Genomic DNA, 18642 nt, shown 5'->3' on the forward strand with positions numbered 1-18642 from the left:
TCTGTCTTTGATTCAGGAAAAACAAAAAGGACCTAGCTCAAATATCATGCTAAGGCATAATATGGATTGCTTTACGATAGCATGATATCCAAATCCATTCTAAGAAAGTAAACACAGTTTACATATCCCATTGTAGATAGATTTGCACATCCATCTAAGCCCCCAAGCAGACTGCTGTATTTACTGATAGGAAGATGCCCCTCCAAATAACTACTTGTCAACAGGAACAGAGGCCCTTCGCTGAGAGGAACAGAAGCACGGTTGAAAGCAAGCAAACAGGTGGAGTTCAGTCAGATACACCTGCTGTAAAGTACAGATCCTTTTGAAGATTAGCTGCGGCTTAACAAGGCTGCTTGCTTGGTGAATTTCACTTTTTTGTAACTCCTAGGTAGATTGTTGCTTCTCCTTCCCCATGCTTCATCTCTACCTACTTTTATTCTTCCTTTTTCCTTCCCTTCCTTTCCAGAGCAGCAATCTCTTCTAATTAATCAATTGCCATCCTGTTTTCTTTTTTTTTTGTTCTTCTTATTGCAAGGAGGTAGAGAAATATATATACTGTGTTTCTGTTTGCAAAATGTGCATGTGGAGAAAGAACAATTGATGTAGCTTATATTAATATGTTCACAATTAAGTGAATTTGGAAAAGAAACACTTTTGGACTAGCCAGTTTTCATTATAGAACTAAAGTTGACTATACATGACCTTTGAAAAGTTTTTGCCCTCCACATTTCTGGGCAGGGAACCTGGGTAGTTGATTTCTCCATGCTTCTGAAGTTAAAGCAGAAATTCTCCAATTCTCAAAGGCAAGACTCCTTCTTAGTCATGACATTAATCATGACACTGTTCTGTAAAAAATCCCAAGCAAGGAGTTTCCTCATTATGTTTTCCCTTGGGGTTTAATTTAATCCAGGGAGACTGTAGCACATTGGAGATGATAATCCTGCCATGACTAACTGGAGATGATTGTTCAGAGAAAAACAGGAAATCCATACACACACACAGTCTTGGCCACCTGACAACCAGGTGTAAGAATGCCACATTCCTCCCATCAAGATTTCTTCCCAAATCCTTTTATCCTCTGAAAGAACATGGAAAACAAATTCTCTTTTATCAAACTGAATGAAACCTGGTAGGGAAAAAATGTGGGAGAATTTATCTGGCTGGCATTCTATAAAAGAGCTTCTTAAGTGGCTTTTACACTTTTTCACCACCTTTTGCAGAAGTAAGGAATGTGAGTCTTTTAAAAGTGGAAGTGCCATCTCACAAGAGGTGGAATAATGCCTGGAGAGTTTTTACTTTTCATTTCCCTCAGTTTCATTTGCTGTTCCAAACACCAACTGATTCTGAATCAGAAGTTCACACACACCCTCATTCTTGATAAATAAATGATTCAAGTAATCCATAATTAGCTTGCGCAGGATTTCAAACAAAAAATCATTAATTCAGTGTTACCTGTCTTCCTCTGTCCTTTGTTTAACATTTAGTTTTTCAAATGTCAAGTCTCAGATTTCAGATACACGTCTATCAAGTGATTGCATGCTTGGCTGGAGACCAACTGTTTATTACTTCCTTTGGGGGGGCTACTTACAGGTATCCAGTTGCAATGTTTACAATCATGGTTTTCTCAGTAAGTGGCAATTATATCAATCCATATAATTTATAACACATGTGGTCAAGCAAAACAACCTTTCTCTACCCAGTCACTTTCCAGGTCTGTTGAGATTGCAACATATGCTAGATAAGATTTATTTTGAGTACATCAGAGGAGACCATAAGGGTAACCCATGAAAAATACACATTCTTAGCATGTTTGATTTTTGTGCAAAAGCATAGTGCAAGGAAAAGCATCCCTCAAATGCTTAGATCAGGGTTTCTCAACTTTAAGACTTGTGGACTTCAACTCCTAGAATTCCCCAGCCAGCATATGCTACCTGGGAAATTCTGAGAGTTGAAGTCCACACATCTTAAAGTTGCCAAGGTTGAGAAAACCTGGCTTAGATAAATCCTTCCTTCCTATTCTGCTTTTGAAAATGGGCTTTTTCTAGGCAGTGTACAACCAACTATTCTAACAATTATAAAAACAATACCTAAAAAAGACTAATCAACGTAACTGAACTGTCTACAAAGAATCAAACCAGCTATGAAAAATAATTTGTCTAAGTAGCTACTAAACTAAGTAGCTCAGCTAAGATGTTGAGACTTATGTAGTGGCATCTGAAATCATTGTTCTATTGGCACTCATAGTGATGTTGGACAGTTGTGGACAATATCCTTTTTTCAACTATCTGGAGTTGATGTTGCTGCACCAAGAAAGCTCATTATATATGAGAGTTGCCACATGGAAGAATGTAGAACTAACATTAGCCTTGATGTTTATGGTGGGCTTTACATTTGCTACTTTTCATTTTGTTTTAGTTATGCTAGCTGATCAGAGTACTATGACAGTGCCTTTTAAAAAAAATTCCCTTCTACTTTTCACCTTGGTTGCTTTTGAAAGAGACCTTTAAATGTACATCCATCCTGATCTATTGACATTTTATACCTTTCAGAAGAAATGACAGCTATTCAAAATGGAAAGTCTCCTATTTCTTCAGAGGATAAATGGAAAGTATTTATACTGACAGGAAATTCAGGAACCCAAGCAAATGTTGCTCTGTGGATATATGGAGAAAAAGGTTCTGTTGGACCAATAATTCTTGGCAAGGACAACAGAGAACAGCTGTTTTTACCAAGGACTGAAGATGCATTTCAGGTAACTAATGAAAGCTAGAAATAATACTGTATATATACAGTATATTTGGCTGGATTTTTTCCCTACAAATTCATCTTTCTTTTGATGACAAAAATACCTCCTCCAAACTTGCTGTCTGAAATAAATCTAGCTAATGTATTTGGCTTCAGCATTAAATCAGCTCTCCATACAGCAAATGGTAAAGGGATCCTTTTTCTTCTCTTTTCTCTTTTCTTTTTTCTGAATATCTACAAGAGTGGGGTCAATCTAGAAACCAACTGTTTTCTTTTAGACAGTTAAAGGATAAATTTCTTACAATTCAAGTTGACTCTTGGTGACTTCATTACATTATTTATTGTAGAAATAATTGGTCATTGTTTTCTTCCTGGATTTTGTTTTGTTTTGTTTTTTAACTTCCCAGGCTAGCCAACACAATTTACCTACTTTTTATTTCAAACACTTTGTCTCTGAACAAATCATAAATATGTAACACTTACATGGAAGAGATGGATACTGAGATGTTCATCAGATTCATTTTTGGAAATACAATCATAGAACCAAAGGGTTGGAAGGGACCTTGAAGGTCTTCTAGGTGAAATCCCTGCCCAAGGTAGCAATCTGCCTAGTATCCCAGTCAAAAGGCTGTCCAACCTTTGCTTGAAAACTTCCAATGATGGAGTATCTACCACTCCAGGAGGCAGGCTGTTCCACTGCTTAATAGCTCTCAGAGTCAGGAAATGTTTCCTTTGTGTATATTGCCTACTCATTTGAGTGAAAAATTCCAGTCATTGGTTCTTATCCTACCCTTGGACATTAGGGAAAACAAACCGACACCCTCTTCCCTGAGACAGCCTTTCAGTTATTGGTGTGCTATAGTAAAAGAGCTACTTCTTGGCTGGGTCTGGCTGTTTTCCAATATATAAGGTAAATGGCTTCATTTTATGAAATGTATACTTTATTCTAGGTATTTCTAATGGATTGCAATATCTTGCCTATTACAATTTATAGATGCACTTTACTTTGAATCCTGCATTGAGATCAATGGAAGCTTTTTCAGTGGGCTAGAGTCTGAATAGATTCTGTATTGCTGGCAAATTATTAGCAAGGTTTTCCAAATCGTGGTATTTTAAGTCAGTGTTATTTGTCCTGGTGCCTTCTAGATGTGTTGAACATGTAGGCTGACAAATTCTAAGAGTTGCAGTCCCCCCCATAATTGTGGCCATTAAATTATGAAGACTGGTCTAATGGTTTGTTCTAAGCATCAGATGCTGATGCTGCTGTACCATTTAGGATAAGGAATTTTTGAAATGTAAACCATGGTATTCCAGTAAGTGGGCATGGACATCTCATATTGCATAGGAAACATGTGAGTTGGACTTATGTTTGTCTTGAAATGATAAGGTAAACCAAAGCAGTTTTAGTCATGGGGGAGGAAGTCTTTGCCAGCATATCTTATACAATACTGTACTGCTGGAGAAAAAGGTAAGAGCTGAAATTTATTAAAATAAAACAAAACTGTCTTGAAGATCTAGCAATTTCTAGAGAACATTCACGCAGCATTTAGGTCATATTATTCCATAGGAACATAAGTACAGAGAAAATTCTTGTAGGGAATTCATCCTTCCTCCTCTTCAACATTTCAAAACTTGCCACCTACAAATCATGAATCGCTATGCTTCTGCTACTATTAAAGACAGACAACCCATTATCTGGTTTTCATATATCACACGGGGTCATGATTTGTTTAACCACAGTTTACTGAATATGGTATACTTAATTGGGTTCATTGAACACAATAATCCATGGACAATGATTTACAACCTACAATTCCATAGAAAACGCAAAACTAGGGCACCCAACCTTTCTGGGTTGGTGGGGGAGTTTTGAGAACATGCTATGAGCACTTCACAAAATGACTGCCTTGGTGGAAACTGACTGAGGTTGGCACTATAGTTTGCAGCACTATCTAATGTAGATCATTTGGATGGCTTTCTCATAATAAATGAAAGAATAAGTACATATTAAAAGTTTTAGCATTATACTTTAAATACGAATCGTTCACTAGTTGACAAGAAATTTCAGAGATCTTTAAGCTTTCCAAAAGGGAAAAAGCTCTCCCACTTTTCTTGTGGCTGGTTCAGTAAGCCATGTTTAAACAAACCATGTTTAAATAACATGCAAACCCAGCCATTCATATAGCAGTAGTTTGAGAAACTGAACAGTTGATTTAAAATAATTTTATATGCAAGGCAGGGAAACATGCCCTGTTCTAGATGAAGACTGAGGATAAAAACATGGTGTAGCTAGAAGTGTTTTCAGAGGGAGAAAGCAAACAGAAAGGTTAGTTAAATAAGCTCCTAGATATGAGTGAATAATAATAAGACATTGTTCAGCAGAGCTAGCCACCATGTTTTTATTCAGAAGAACAATAATTTAAGAAATCATCTCACAGGAGATCTCCTTTTTAAGAGTCTCTTCTTATAGTGCATGAAATACACAAAGCATGAAATGATTTATTTTTCAGGTTAAATAATGTACTGATTTAATTTAGTAGTTTAGTTTCAAAATCAGCTGAGATACATGAACTATGGTATGGTAAGTCTACTTTCTGAGGTATGAGGATGACCCAGAATGCTCTGCATTTCTCTTTGAAGACTTACACATTTGTCTTAAACTTACCTTTTCATTATAGATTTTTTCATCAAATGTGTGAATAATCAGTTTACCCATAGCTATTTGTCCTAATATTTATCAGCCATTGAATGCAGACTTCTGGGGTTATGCCCAACTTGAGATGGAGTGTGTGGTTACACACAATCTTACTTTTCATATACACCACACAATAGGACAATCAGGTGCCTTGCCCTCTAGGAATCCCTTTTCCCTAATCCTACAATAACTGTAGATCTGTCAACCAACACTTCACACTGAGAACATCTTTCCACATTGAACTACTTTAATCTGTTAGTAGGTTATACTCTGAGATCACCTCTTGGGCCAACCACTGATGTCCATTAGTGGACCTTACTACGAGATTACTCCTTTAGACTATTCACTTTAGCAGCTGGTCTCAGTCAGCCCTCAATTTCAGGAATATATCCTCCCAGGTAGTCTTTATTTATAGGATCTTTATCTCACTCAATCATCCATCTCATTTTCTCAAGCATAGTCATACCGCAAAATACATCCTTTTTTCTTTTTAATTTTTCAGTAAACTGTGGGTGTAAAGTTAAGAATCAGACCAATTTAAATCTTATGCTTCTTTACTTAATTGAATGGGAGATTACAATTAAACACCTGAAGGTAATACATAATTACAAAATTCAGCATTCTAACAAACAGGGTGGCAGGGGGAAGGGAAAAGAGGGAAGGAAAGAGTGAAGCAGGGATAAAGGAAAAAAGAGGCTGTTTGATTAGCTCTTACCACCCATGGCTCTGATCTGTTCAGGGCAGGGCTGGATGGATGGAGAAAGGATGCAGGCAGAATGGAAACCAATGAGGCCACTCCATTCCTGGGTAGCCAGATAACTTACTCCTCCTTGCAGCATCTTCTATTTTAAAACTCAATATTTATTATAGTGCATCATCATCTCCTTTTGACAGGTTCTCCCTTTAATTAGTCTTTCATCCCAATTCTCTGCATCTGGTAAAGAACACTTAATGTCCTGTTTTCCTGATTTCCATTTGTTGAACCCATGAGAAATTAAGGTTTTTACAGCCTTTAACAGATTATATGTCAGTGTTCCTTCAAAGTCTTTCTGCTTCACTCTCTTTGCTTATCAGCAATCTGGGGTTCAAGCTGCATTAGTTCCTTGCAAGATCTGATAAGGGATGGAAAAGGAGGGGGAATTGAATTATCTAGGTCAAGGTGAGAAGTGAGCTTTTGAAGGTGAGTTGAATAAAGAATGAAGCTTTAAGCATGGCTTCAATGCTTTCTAATCATATCATCATCTGTCAGAATAGGCGCCTTGGCCTGTCACCTGGAAGTATTAACCTGGGAAGAGGATTATCTTTGCTATCTGGCTAGTTCTTATGAAAGATAACAGATTGAACTAGATGAATTTCTAATTTGATTTAAACCAAGGTTTATGGGTTAGTATCATGTGTTAACTGAACCATTTTGCTTATTTTACAAATCTTGGTTAGCAGAAACCATAACTTGGTATCAGTTCCAGTCTCTGTATTAATAATCAATTGTCTTAGCTCAATAATACAGCAATACTTTATTACATCTTCTCAACTACTCTGGTTCTTTGATGTCTGAACATCCAGTCTTCCTTCCAATCTCTCTGCTTTGTATGGTTCAGAAAATCAAGAGTTTTTCAGAGTGACAGAGAACATATCCTAGTTGACTCTTTCAAACTGTATCTTCAGAAGGACAATACCCAAAGTGCATTTTGTGGCATCCCACTTTGGTACACTCAGAGCAGCAACATATGCCAAGTGTCATGCCACCTGGCTGACTGTCATACCCATACAGGGATGAAACTGAACATGGTGACAAAGGATTGCCCTTATTCAAAGTATTAGAATGCTTTACATTGAATGAGTAGAGAAATATAGAAAATCACCTCAAATCCAAAGACAGACAGAGGCTGAGAGAAGAATATTTGTTATTTTACATCATGTGACTTGTTATCCAATTTGCATACATGTGACATGTCCAACATCTACTAGGCAATTTCTCCATCACTGTCACATTCGTGGGAAGAAAATTCATAGTGAGTCATGAACTGTCAAAATAGCCTGATTTATATTAAGTACTACAATTGAGCTGGTTTGCAACTGAAGGAGACCCTGCATAAGACTCCCATTTCTAAAACAAGGAGACATCTTTTTAAAAATTCAACTCTTTGTTTAAAGGCAATATGTGATGCCAATGGAAAACACCTAGTCACCCAGCCCTATCTCAATTATTTTTTTAAAAAAGATGTTTTTTCAAAATAAATAAATAATAAATGTGAGGCACAGCAAAGCATCATCTCTAGCATGTGCTTTGCTTCTGGGCCCCACATGGAATCCACAGGAATTCTCAGGAAAAAGGTAGGTGACTATATTTGATTGCTATGCTTGGAAGTATGTTCACTTTCCAAGGAAAATAAAAGATAAATGAAAGGGTGGGTGGGTGTAGGGAATAGAAAACAACTGTACTGACAAACATCCTCAGGTATGTTTCTTTTAGCAAATGTATGTTGTGTTACTAGTCATGCTCATCATGATCGTTATTTCTTGGAAAAGATAAACTTTCCCCATACCCACAACGTGTTCTTAGAATTCCAAACTTGCTCATTGCCTGCTGTGCGCTAACTCTGTTCCAAGGTTATGCTACAGTTGTTAGGATTTTCTCATGGGAAGAAATGCACCTCGCTATCTCCAAACATTGTTTAGACTACATAAACAGGCCATCTGCAGTTATTTTTGTTAGTGTGCAGGTATACTGCTATTTACTGCCACCTATTGGCGTCAGTATGCTAGTCACTCAAGGGGTGGTGCAAAGTGTTAATAAAGCATGAGGATTACATGTCTCACTGCTCAGTAGACTTTTAGCCATCATGTAATCAGTTTTATAGGTTATGTAGTGGTAACTAATAACCAAGTAGTGTACCTCTTCTCTGAGAGTTTTTGGCTAGAGACTTTGTTAAACTTGTGTAGTGGATAAATCTTGGATGCCACATATGTGAGAAGAAGTGATTTTTTCTGTTTTGCATGAAACTTGTATTTTATGTAGTTTTTATTTTTCTCAATAAACAACCAGATATTTTAAACTTTCTGGCTGGATTTCTTTGGAGAACAAGATAAGGACATTGCATCCTTTAAATCTCTCTAATGCTGGTGTGTATTTTTGGCATGAACTGTGCTTATAGCTGCACTCTGCATAACAACAGTGTGGTTTACAAGCATTCCATCCATAGCCCTGGCTTACAGAATAGCGACATGGAAGGGTTGAAATGTACATGTACCTAGCGATCTAGCCATGTATACAACATATAAACCAATAGTTCGGGTTGGTTCTGTAACCTTACCAATTAATTTATGTCATGAAAAATAACAAGGTGGTTAGACTGGAAAAGGCTGAAAGAGGACAAGTTTCTGATCATGCTAGAGCAGTTGGTATAAAATTGGATTCTGGATTTCATTGGATTCTGAAGGATAAAAATTATTTAAGTGTACCTTCAATTTATTTGGTATGAAATTGTGCTGCAAAGATTTATTGTATTTATATTGTTATATAGAATGTACTGTATAGAGAACCAGTAGAACTACAGAGATAGAATACAGTTTTTCATAGATATTCCTACTATTCTATTTGGAAACAGAAATTTAGATGGAGACAGTGCTTTAAAATCAAAAGCAATTATACTATTTATTGTTAGATTTATCTAGCCACCTTTTCTGAAGTCCTACATAGCGCTACCTTTCCAAATTGATTTTCACAAGGACAGCACTGTAAACTAGTTGGGTTAAGAAAGAGTGAATGGTGCAAAATCACCTGGATTAAATCTGGATTTTTTTTAATTCCAGCATCCTAAACACTATACCAAACTGCTACTGTCTAATGGGATGAAAGTTATAATCCCAGCCTTGAAGACATTAATTCTAATTAAAATCAGAACATAAAAGGTATAAATATAAAAGTCAGAGGCATTGTGGAGGGAGATTAAGAAAGGCAAGAAGTGTTGTGATGCAAGCTGATTCTGCCACCTTGCCTTTTTAAACTTTCCTCCTCTCTCTCCCCTCCCCCAAAGTGGATAAGATACCAGTACAAACAAAATCTCAAGATTACAAATGCTATGTAACAGAGGATGTATCTGGAAACAATTTTCTTAATTTGTACAGTATAACAGAGAATATATTTCAATAAATTTTTCTTAATTACTTAATATTCTAATCAATTAATTTCTTAATCTATCCTACAACTTTATATTCACAATGTTAAATTGACTCATCCTATGCCCATTTAAGATTAGATTGTTACATACGTAGATGGAACATCTGTTCCCTGAATCTCAAATGATGCAGAAATCAGTGACTGTACTAAATATAAATGCTTTGCTTTATGGCTGATTTAATGCATTATTGGAAGAAGTAATCGCTTATACATGAGGAAGAAAATGTTTGCTTATCACTGTATATATGACTTCATTAAAAAATTATAGTGAAGTTACTGATCATATAAATAAATATTGATGTGTATAAATGTCTGTATATGTATATATCCATATATGACTGTGTGTGTATATACATATATATTTAGATACACATACACACCTACATCCATATCAAATGGTACTCTGTTCAGCTGCATGGGTGATTCGTCTCAAGAAGGTGCTTTACTTCATGGAGAAGGTCCCCACTGCTTTGATGTGACAATAGAGGTGCACTGCTTTGCTCACTGTTGGGGGACTATGAGGAAGCACATCACAATGGTATTTTGCTTTGTTTTCCAGAAAGCAAAGCACCTTTTCAAAGATCTGCCCAGCCCTAGTACTCCATGTCAATTGCAGGGCCTGCATGTGGCATGCTATGTTTATAACTCATAGCTTTTTGCAGTTTTTACAGCACTTCTTTGTGTTATATTGCATCTGTTTTTATTTCTCACTATTCAGGTTGACATGAAAGATATTGGTAACATCTACAAAATCAGAATAGGCCATGATGGAACAAGTCAATATACAGATTGGATGTTGGAAAAGGTAAGGCTTCTGGTACATTTTGCAGTTTTTCTTATGTTCCTTGTCCCTGAATATTATCTGCTAGACTCGTTTCTCCATCTCATGGCCTCCCAATGTGTTGGGACTACCCTCCACTAGGAATTCAAGAAGCCGATATAATACAGCTAGAAGACAATAGGTTAGGAAGACTGTTTAGTTAAACAGATAAATAGCTGTTGTTTCTTTTGTAAACAACTAAGCAAGAGATTTAAAAAAAATAGCACAGAATTATCTTGATATGATATGAAATATTGTTCATCAAACTGTATTATGTTAGGTGCAGGCCACTTACTGAATATCCACACCAGTATGGCTTCTCTAAAACAAGTTCCTGATTGACGTCTCATTTTAACAATAAATTCATCCAGGTTACCTTCTATATGCCTACCTTAGAGTATCTTGCTCTTAACTTGGTAACAGTTATCTTCTTGTAAATTTATACAGGATGACAAAATAAGTTGCATTAAAATAATGACAATTTCTTGGTCTTTTCTAAGTGTTAAGGTAATTCTCAAAATCCTTCACCACTAGCCATGCCAGCCGGAGCTCCAGGAAATTGTAGTCCAATATCTGGAGGCCCATAGGTTACCCCCTCTAGTCCCAGTGCAACGATTTTCTTGTATTTTGCTCACAAGGCCAGGTATTACACTGGATTATTTCATTAGAATACATTTATTTGCTCTGCAATACAGCTGTTGGAGAAGTAGGAATATATTGGTGTTGTACCTGGTATCCTGTACAGAGTTGTGTTTTATTCTGATAGCTTAATTTACAAGGTAAACCTTTTAATATGAGGTACTCTAATAGCAATAGCTCCTATTCAAGGACTTTTAACTTTAGAAATAGGAAACTCAAAATGGAAGTGAAAATATTTTCAGTCCAACTCTAATTAATTCAGGGATTCTTTTATTTTTTTCATTTTGTTGACTCACTTTTCTTTAGCATCGGTGTCCAAGGCTCATAGGTATAGTTTCTGGATTTGAAAGGATGACCTTCATTCAAGGAAACAAATAACTTACAGAAAATCTGTTTTTGTTTTTGTTTTTCCTGGTACTGCAGCTATTTTGTATGTATCAGCAAGGGGAGCTGGGCTAATAAGTGCAAAGCATTAGACAGAACATAAAATGATCAGAATCACTTCTGCAAGAAGTGTTTTATATTAAATTGAAAATGTTCAGTTTTAAAATTCAATTTAAAGAAATTAAATCAGATTCTACTTTCTGAAGCTAACAATAAGAAAGAGGTATGAATAAGTTATTGGCTATCTTAAGGTTTAATTTTACTTTTTTATTAATTGTGCTGCAATTGTGGCAAGGCTCAGCAGTAAAAACCAAACCCAAAGATTTATGCAAATGTTTCCTGCTCTTTCTTTGATAGGTAACATTACAACATCTGAAGACTGGAAGAATTCTGACGTTTCCAGCAAACAAATGGTTGTCATGGAATCAAGGGAATGGAGATACTGTGTGTGAACTCTCTGTTGCAGAAAATGGAAGAAGCCTTTATCCAAGTAATCAATCTATCTTCCATCCAGGAAGTCCATGGGTGGGGTGTGCGTGCATCAAAAAAATCAAGATGGGCTGTGTAATTGAAGTCCTACCCCTTTTTTACATTAATCACACACACAACACACTTAAAAAGGAGACAGGTCTTTAATAATAAGATTGTGACTGCCCTCTTGACTGTTTTAATACCCCCTCCCCCTCCCATGGTTGACCCTGCTTTCATCAAAGAACTGAGAATATCTGAAAAGGAATACAGCATTCTGTCCTATACTGAGCTAGACTGTTTTATTATTTTTAAAAATCATTTTAGACCACTATTGCTGGCCAGAGCTTACTAAGGTTCCCAATGGGGGATTTCCAATCCTACATCTACAGATTAGGCATTGAACCTGAACCTTCTTTTGCCAGTCAGTGTTCTATAGAACCACTGCCAGATTATAATTTATGCAAAATCTTGCTATCACAGAAAAGATTAGGCTATTCTTTATTTACTTACTTGGAATAAGGCTCATTGAAGCTGGAGGGATTTAGTTTTGAAGAGAGAGCTACAGAACCGCTGTATTAGGCGGATTGAAATAACTTGGAGCTTGTTCTCTGCACTCTGGTTTACAGAATGCTGCGGAAATGTGGAAGTTAATGTGGAAAGAGTAGAACCTGCCCTGTGGGACCCCAAGAACATTGTGTTTTGGGCATCTTTTAAGGACTCTTTATGTTGGCTTTCCCTAGCTTTTAAAATCTATTCTTCCCCCATTGTTTGTTCCTTGCTTTTAAGGGATCGTTTACATTCTGCTTTCAGTTTCATTTTTTTCTCTTGTTTTTATACCATATTTGATTGCACTGTAAGCCACTTTGGTATTTTTTAAAATAAGAACGGATAACAGGATTACTTTAAACAAAGAAAAAACACACACACACATTTTTTTTCCTCCTTAGAGCGAATGTTCTTCACTTTTTCAAAGCTTCTTCCTCAAGTAGTATGTTCCTCCCCACTTCTAAAAGCATAGTAACTTTGATGTCTCACTTTTGGAGCCTCCTCTGGTAGTTCCAATGGCTGGATAGTCTTCTTCACATGCATGTCTTCTGTCTGACCCTTTCAGTCAGTTATTGGAAGCACCAGGAGAGGCTTCTGCACATGTATAGCACATGCTCCAGTGCCTCTTCTGGCTAACACAACTACCCAGGAAGAGAAGTTGTACCTTCTTCACTCTTCAGTGAGGCAAACTGTACTGCATGGGTGAAATGAATAGCCTTACCAAAGTAAATTATGGCTACTTCAACATAGGGATCTGTTACAAGCCATGACGATATCTTACATGTCCTGACATAGTGAAAATGTAAGTTCCTGGTGCATAATCTATGTCATTTATATGATGACACCATGACATATGTGATATCATACTCCCCTTTGACCCCATGTGATTCATATACCTTTAATTTAAAATAACATTCATGTACCTTTGTTAAACAAATGCTGTATTTAATAGTGAGCCTATGGTTAAATCTCACATGACAGTTTGTCTGTATTGTATACATTTAAGTCATTGACATATTTTGTGTTATGATTCTCTTTTCCTAGTTGTGAGTTACCAGGTTTCTGTATCTACTGGGCATCTGGAACACGCTGGGACTTCTTCTTCTGTTTATCTGTGCATATATGGAGAAAGAGGAGATTCTGGTTTGAGACTTCTTGCTAAATCAGACCAACCTATAAAATTTCAGAGAGGAATGGTAAGCATGCTTAAATAATACATTAACAGTACATAAACTATTTATCTATAAGTTAATTATAGAGAGACTGAATGTGGCTTTAATGCAGAACATTACATCAATTTTGAAGGAAATGGAATCAAACTTCAGACTTTAAGTCACCATTCTATTTACCTATATCTTATTTCATGTTTTAATATATTCTGTCCTGTACAATATCCATATGTATCAATATCTACATATCCTGTGTTTTCATAATGAAAAATTATAGCAGCTAGCTCAGGAACATATGGTAAGGGCCAAAGAGAAACAAAAGAAACTCTATGATAAGGGTTTGAAGGGAAAACAGTTTAGGGTAGGAAAGTGTGGAAGATATTTCCATGTACTAATGCTTCTGGCCTTTCCACAAATCTTGACTGCTACTCTCTTCCTTGCTTCCTTCTGCCTCTCCTCTCCACATCCAGCATACCAAAACACCCACTACCACCACACCCAGCTGTTCCAAACACAGAGCTTTTTATACAATCTCTCCCGCATTTGGATGCTGAGGTGTTTTAGAATTAAAGGGGCAGGCACACAATTCCAGCTGCCTACACTCTTTTCCAACCCATCCTTCCACATATCTCCCTCCTTTATAGAAAAAAAACAACAAACATGTGAGGTTTTTTTCCTTTGGTCTTTGCAATCTTTGTCACCTCACCTCAATTGTCAGGAGGTAAGGGCGAGCTTGGTATCTTCCCCAAATCTTGAGAGGAAGTCCACAATTTGGTTCTGCTGGAGCCACTTCAGAGGCTGGTGATCTGTGATTACCATAAACTCTCTACCTCATAAGTAGATTTAGAAGGTTTCAATAGCCCATTTGATGGCATACACTTCCTTATTGATGGTACTATACATTTTCTCCTGAGGGAGTAATTTTTTTGAAATATAATTGATAGGATGGACCAATCCATCATAATTTTGTACAAATACCACACCCAATCCTACATTGGAAGCATCCACTTGGAATGCAAATGGCTGATTAAAGTCTGGGTTGAATAATATTGGTTTATCACATAAGGTTTGTTTTATTTTTTTGAAGGCCTCTTGACATTTTTCTGTCCACCTTATTTTGTTAGGTTCTGTCTTTTTTGTATGGTCTGTTAGAGGTTGTGCTATCGTGGAAAAAATGCGGTATGAATCGTTGCTAATATCCAGCTAATCCCAGGAATGATCTAACCTCCTTCTTAGTTTTTGGAGGTTCTACTTTCTATAAAGTTTCCACTTTTCCTTGTTCCAGTTTAACTTCTCCTTTTCCAACAATAAATTCCAAATAACAGAATTCCTGAAAACCTAAATGACACTTTTTGGGATTTATGTGTAGACCAGCCTTCTTTAGACTGTCCAATACTAATCGTATATGCTCAAGATGATTTTTCCAGGATTTGCTGTATATGAGGATGTCGTCTAAGCAAGCTGCACACCACTTGTCCCTTCCTGGTAATATTTGATCCATTAGCCTCTGAAACGTTGCAGGTACTCCATGCAACCCAAATGGCATATGGTTGAATGGAATAGTCCATGTGGTGTGGCAAATGCTGTTTTCTCCTTGGATTGGTTGTCCAATGGAATCTGCCAATATCCCTTTGTCAGATCCAATGAGGATAAATACTAAGCACCATCTGTCATGGTCTGCCCTGAGTCTGACTTGGAGTCAGAGTATGAGGAAGTACCGGACAAACAGCAGGCCGAGTAGTCATTAGAGGTGGGGTTGGGCAGTGAGCAACAGTTGGAATCAGTCTCAGATAATGAGGTGGAAACTGTGAAACCACCTGAAGTTAGAATGAGGCATGCTGAAAAGAGAATGTTGCAAAGGCATTCGGTGAGGTTACTCACAAGAAGGGAACCTCACTCTCAGAAATGAGGAATACCAGCTGCTGTTATAAAATAAGACTCAGTAGAAACTGAGTCTTCAGTAACGACAACTATCTAGTTACCCACTTGTGTCTTGCTCATGACTGCTTTTGTTTCACTCGTGTCTCCCCTGGAAACTGCTGTCGTGTACCCTGTCTCGAACTGGTTACTTTCCTGCTTCCTGCACTGCCTGGACCCGACAACACTGCTATCAGGCAAGCTGGTGATTGTATTGGACCATAGACTCCTTTGTGTGTGTATGTGTGTGTGCATGCAGCAGGATCACAACATCATCTAGTCCATCCAAGAGATCATCTATTCAAGGCATTGGATAGCCATGAAATCTGGCTTCCCTATTTAGTTGTCTATAGTCCACACAGACTCTTATCTCCCCATATGGCTTTGGTACTAAGACCACCGGCGAAGACCAATTACTTTCAGAAAGTTCAATAACATCCATCTGAAGCAACTTGTCTACTTCCATTTTCAACATCTTTCAACCTTTCTGGTACTCTGTAGGGCCATTGCCGAATAGGCCAAGTGTTACCTGTGTCTAGTTGGTGTTTCACTGTATCTGTCAATCCTTGTTTTGTGGTGAACATTTCCTTATAGTCTAGCAGTAATTTGTTCAACTCTTCCTGTTCGCCTTTGGTTAGGTCCATGTTTAGATCAATCTTTCCACAGGATAGATATAAGATAGCATCCTATGCTTGGTCCACAAATTCAGGAGTCCATTCCTTCAAAATGTAATGTAAACTAGTAATGTTAAGTCAGAGTCTGTTCTTTCATACCATTTGCACAACAGGTTAGTGTGATACATCTTTTTCTTCCTATTTTCCATGGTGATTTCATAGTTTACTGGTCCAGTGTGCCTTGTCATGGTATAGGGACCCTGCCATTTCGCCAGCAACTTGCTCTCCTTGCTTGGTAGTAATAGTAGTACTTGCTCTCCTACCCTAAACTGTTTTCCCTTCAAACCCTTATAATAGAGTTTCTTTTGTTTCTCTTTGGCCTTTACCATATGTTCCTGAGCTAGCTTTCCCAACATTTTCAACTTTTCCTGTTGCACTAAGAGATACTCTGACATTTGTAGACCCTTCAGTCCTTTCACACCATCTTTCCCTAATCACATCCAAAATTCCCCTAGGCTGCCTTCCATACAATAATTCAAGTGGACTAAAACCTGTGGATGCTTGCAGTACTTCTCTGTACGCAAACAAAAGAAACGGTAACCAAACATCCCAGTGCCTAGGGTCTTGGCATGCATATTTTTTAACATTTTTTAAACATATTTTTCAGTATTTGATTCATCCGTTCTATTAGACCATCATCTTGTGGATGATAAGTACAAATTATTTTAATTCCTAACTCAGCATATAGATATTTAAGTAATGCTGATTGGAAGTTGGTTCCTTGATCTGTAAGAATCTCTCTAGGTATACCCACTCTACTTAAAATCTTTATCAGTTCCTCAGCTATTTGTTTGGCAGTTACACTTTTTAATGGGATTGCCTCTGGGTATCTGGTGGCATAATCACATACAACCAGAATATACTCATTTCCTTTACTTGATCTAGGCAACGGTCTCACAACATCCATAGCAATTTTGGTAAATGGCGTTGGGATGAGAGGAACTGTCTCTAACGGTACTTTATCCTGCTCCCTTTTTGGTTTTACCAGTTGACAGGCAGAGCAAGATTTACAGAACTGTTCTACATCCTTGTTAATCCCTTGCTAATAAAATCAATCCAGGATCCTGAATGTAGTCCTATCCCTTCCCATGTGTCCTGACCATGGGTTCTCATGAGCTAACACCATGATTGGCTTATGATACTCTTGGGGATCTACAACCTGTTCAATCATGTCTTTTGTCGCTGGATGGAGTCTGATTCTAAACAGTAACCCTTCCTTTTCCTGAAATTTAGGTGTACTTTCCCCCTCCTCTTTTGCCATCTGCCAACAGTGATTCAAAGTAGGATCTTTTTTCTGTAACCACCCTAAATCAATATCCCATTTAGGGGTCTGTAACCCTATAGGTTCCCCTCTGGCTTTATCTGCCTTTCCTAATGCTTTATCTTTTCTTGCATAGCCTACTTTTCCCAGTAAATCCAAATGGCTAGGAAGAAGTACAAATTCACTCTTTTGAACTTCTGCCTGTTTCTCTTCCTCCTTCGCCTGAACCCTAGTAGTTATCCCCATCACTGTAGCCTTTTCCCTAGAGCTTTTTGAGTTGAACTATCCCCTCCAGGATTGGAAAATCCGTTCTAAGGACCAAGGCACAGGGCAACTTAGGGACAACCCCAACTACCATTTTCTTCTCTATTCCTTTTGCTGCACCCTAGCTTTCACTAAGTCCACCATCTCATGGCTGGTGTGGGTCTTCCGGGCTGTGTGGCCGTGTTCTTGAAGTTTTGTTTCCTAACGTTTTGCCAGCACCTGTGACCAGCATCTTCAGAGTGCAGGAGCACAGACAGGAGCAGTTCTCTTTGGGCACAGAGAGAACTGCTCCTGTCTGTGCTCCTGCAGTTTGAAGATGCCGGTCACAGGTGCTGGCGAAACGTTAAGAAACAAAACTTCAAGAACACGGCCACACAGCCCGGAAGACCCACACCAGCCATCGTATGCCGGCCGTGAAAGCCTTCGACAATACATCCACCATCTCAGTTTGTCCAAAAACACTCGTGAGCGGCTCTTTACCAATACAAACTATCTTCCTTACTAAATGAGGCCATACTAGAGTTCTTCTACTTCCAGTGTCCACCAAACCCTTAACAGTCACTCCATTAACTTTAGCTGGAACCCTTAACCTGGTTCCCAGTGATGCATGACCAACAGCAGACACTCCTTTCTTTTTCTGAATCCAACACTCCCTAGCCAAATGAACTTTCTTTCCACAATTATAACAACCGCTGACCTTACTACTCTTTTCCTTTAAAGTTTAACATGGCCCTCTCTGACCCCTTCCTGCACTATTACGTTCCTCCTCTCCAGTACAGGCTTTCTTTCTTTCTTTCTCTTTCCTTACTCCTTTCAACTCCTCCTTTGCTTTGCTAGCTGCCAAATAGTTCTCTTCTAATTCAACTGCCTTGAGACT

General features: G+C 37.8%; 1 protein-coding gene across 1 annotated transcript in view; it reads left to right on the forward strand.

The window, feature by feature from the left end:
* RP1 (RP1 axonemal microtubule associated) overlaps window positions 1-18642 on the forward strand; it is a 194824-nt gene that overhangs the window by 44001 nt on the left and 132181 nt on the right. Inside the window, exons 17-20 of the mRNA XM_088130611.1 lie at window positions 2550-2752; window positions 10339-10425; window positions 11821-11953; window positions 13525-13676. Coding sequence (XP_087986737.1) covers window positions 2550-2752; window positions 10339-10425; window positions 11821-11953; window positions 13525-13676 — 575 coding nt within the window. The remainder of the gene's footprint in view (window positions 1-2549; window positions 2753-10338; window positions 10426-11820; window positions 11954-13524; window positions 13677-18642) is intronic.

This window comes from Python bivittatus, unplaced genomic scaffold, assembly GCF_059951505.1.
Source record: "Python bivittatus isolate LINGU-HERP-01145 unplaced genomic scaffold, Pbiv_v1 ctg000840_np1212, whole genome shotgun sequence".
Classification (NCBI taxonomy): domain Eukaryota; kingdom Metazoa; phylum Chordata; class Lepidosauria; order Squamata; family Pythonidae; genus Python; species Python bivittatus.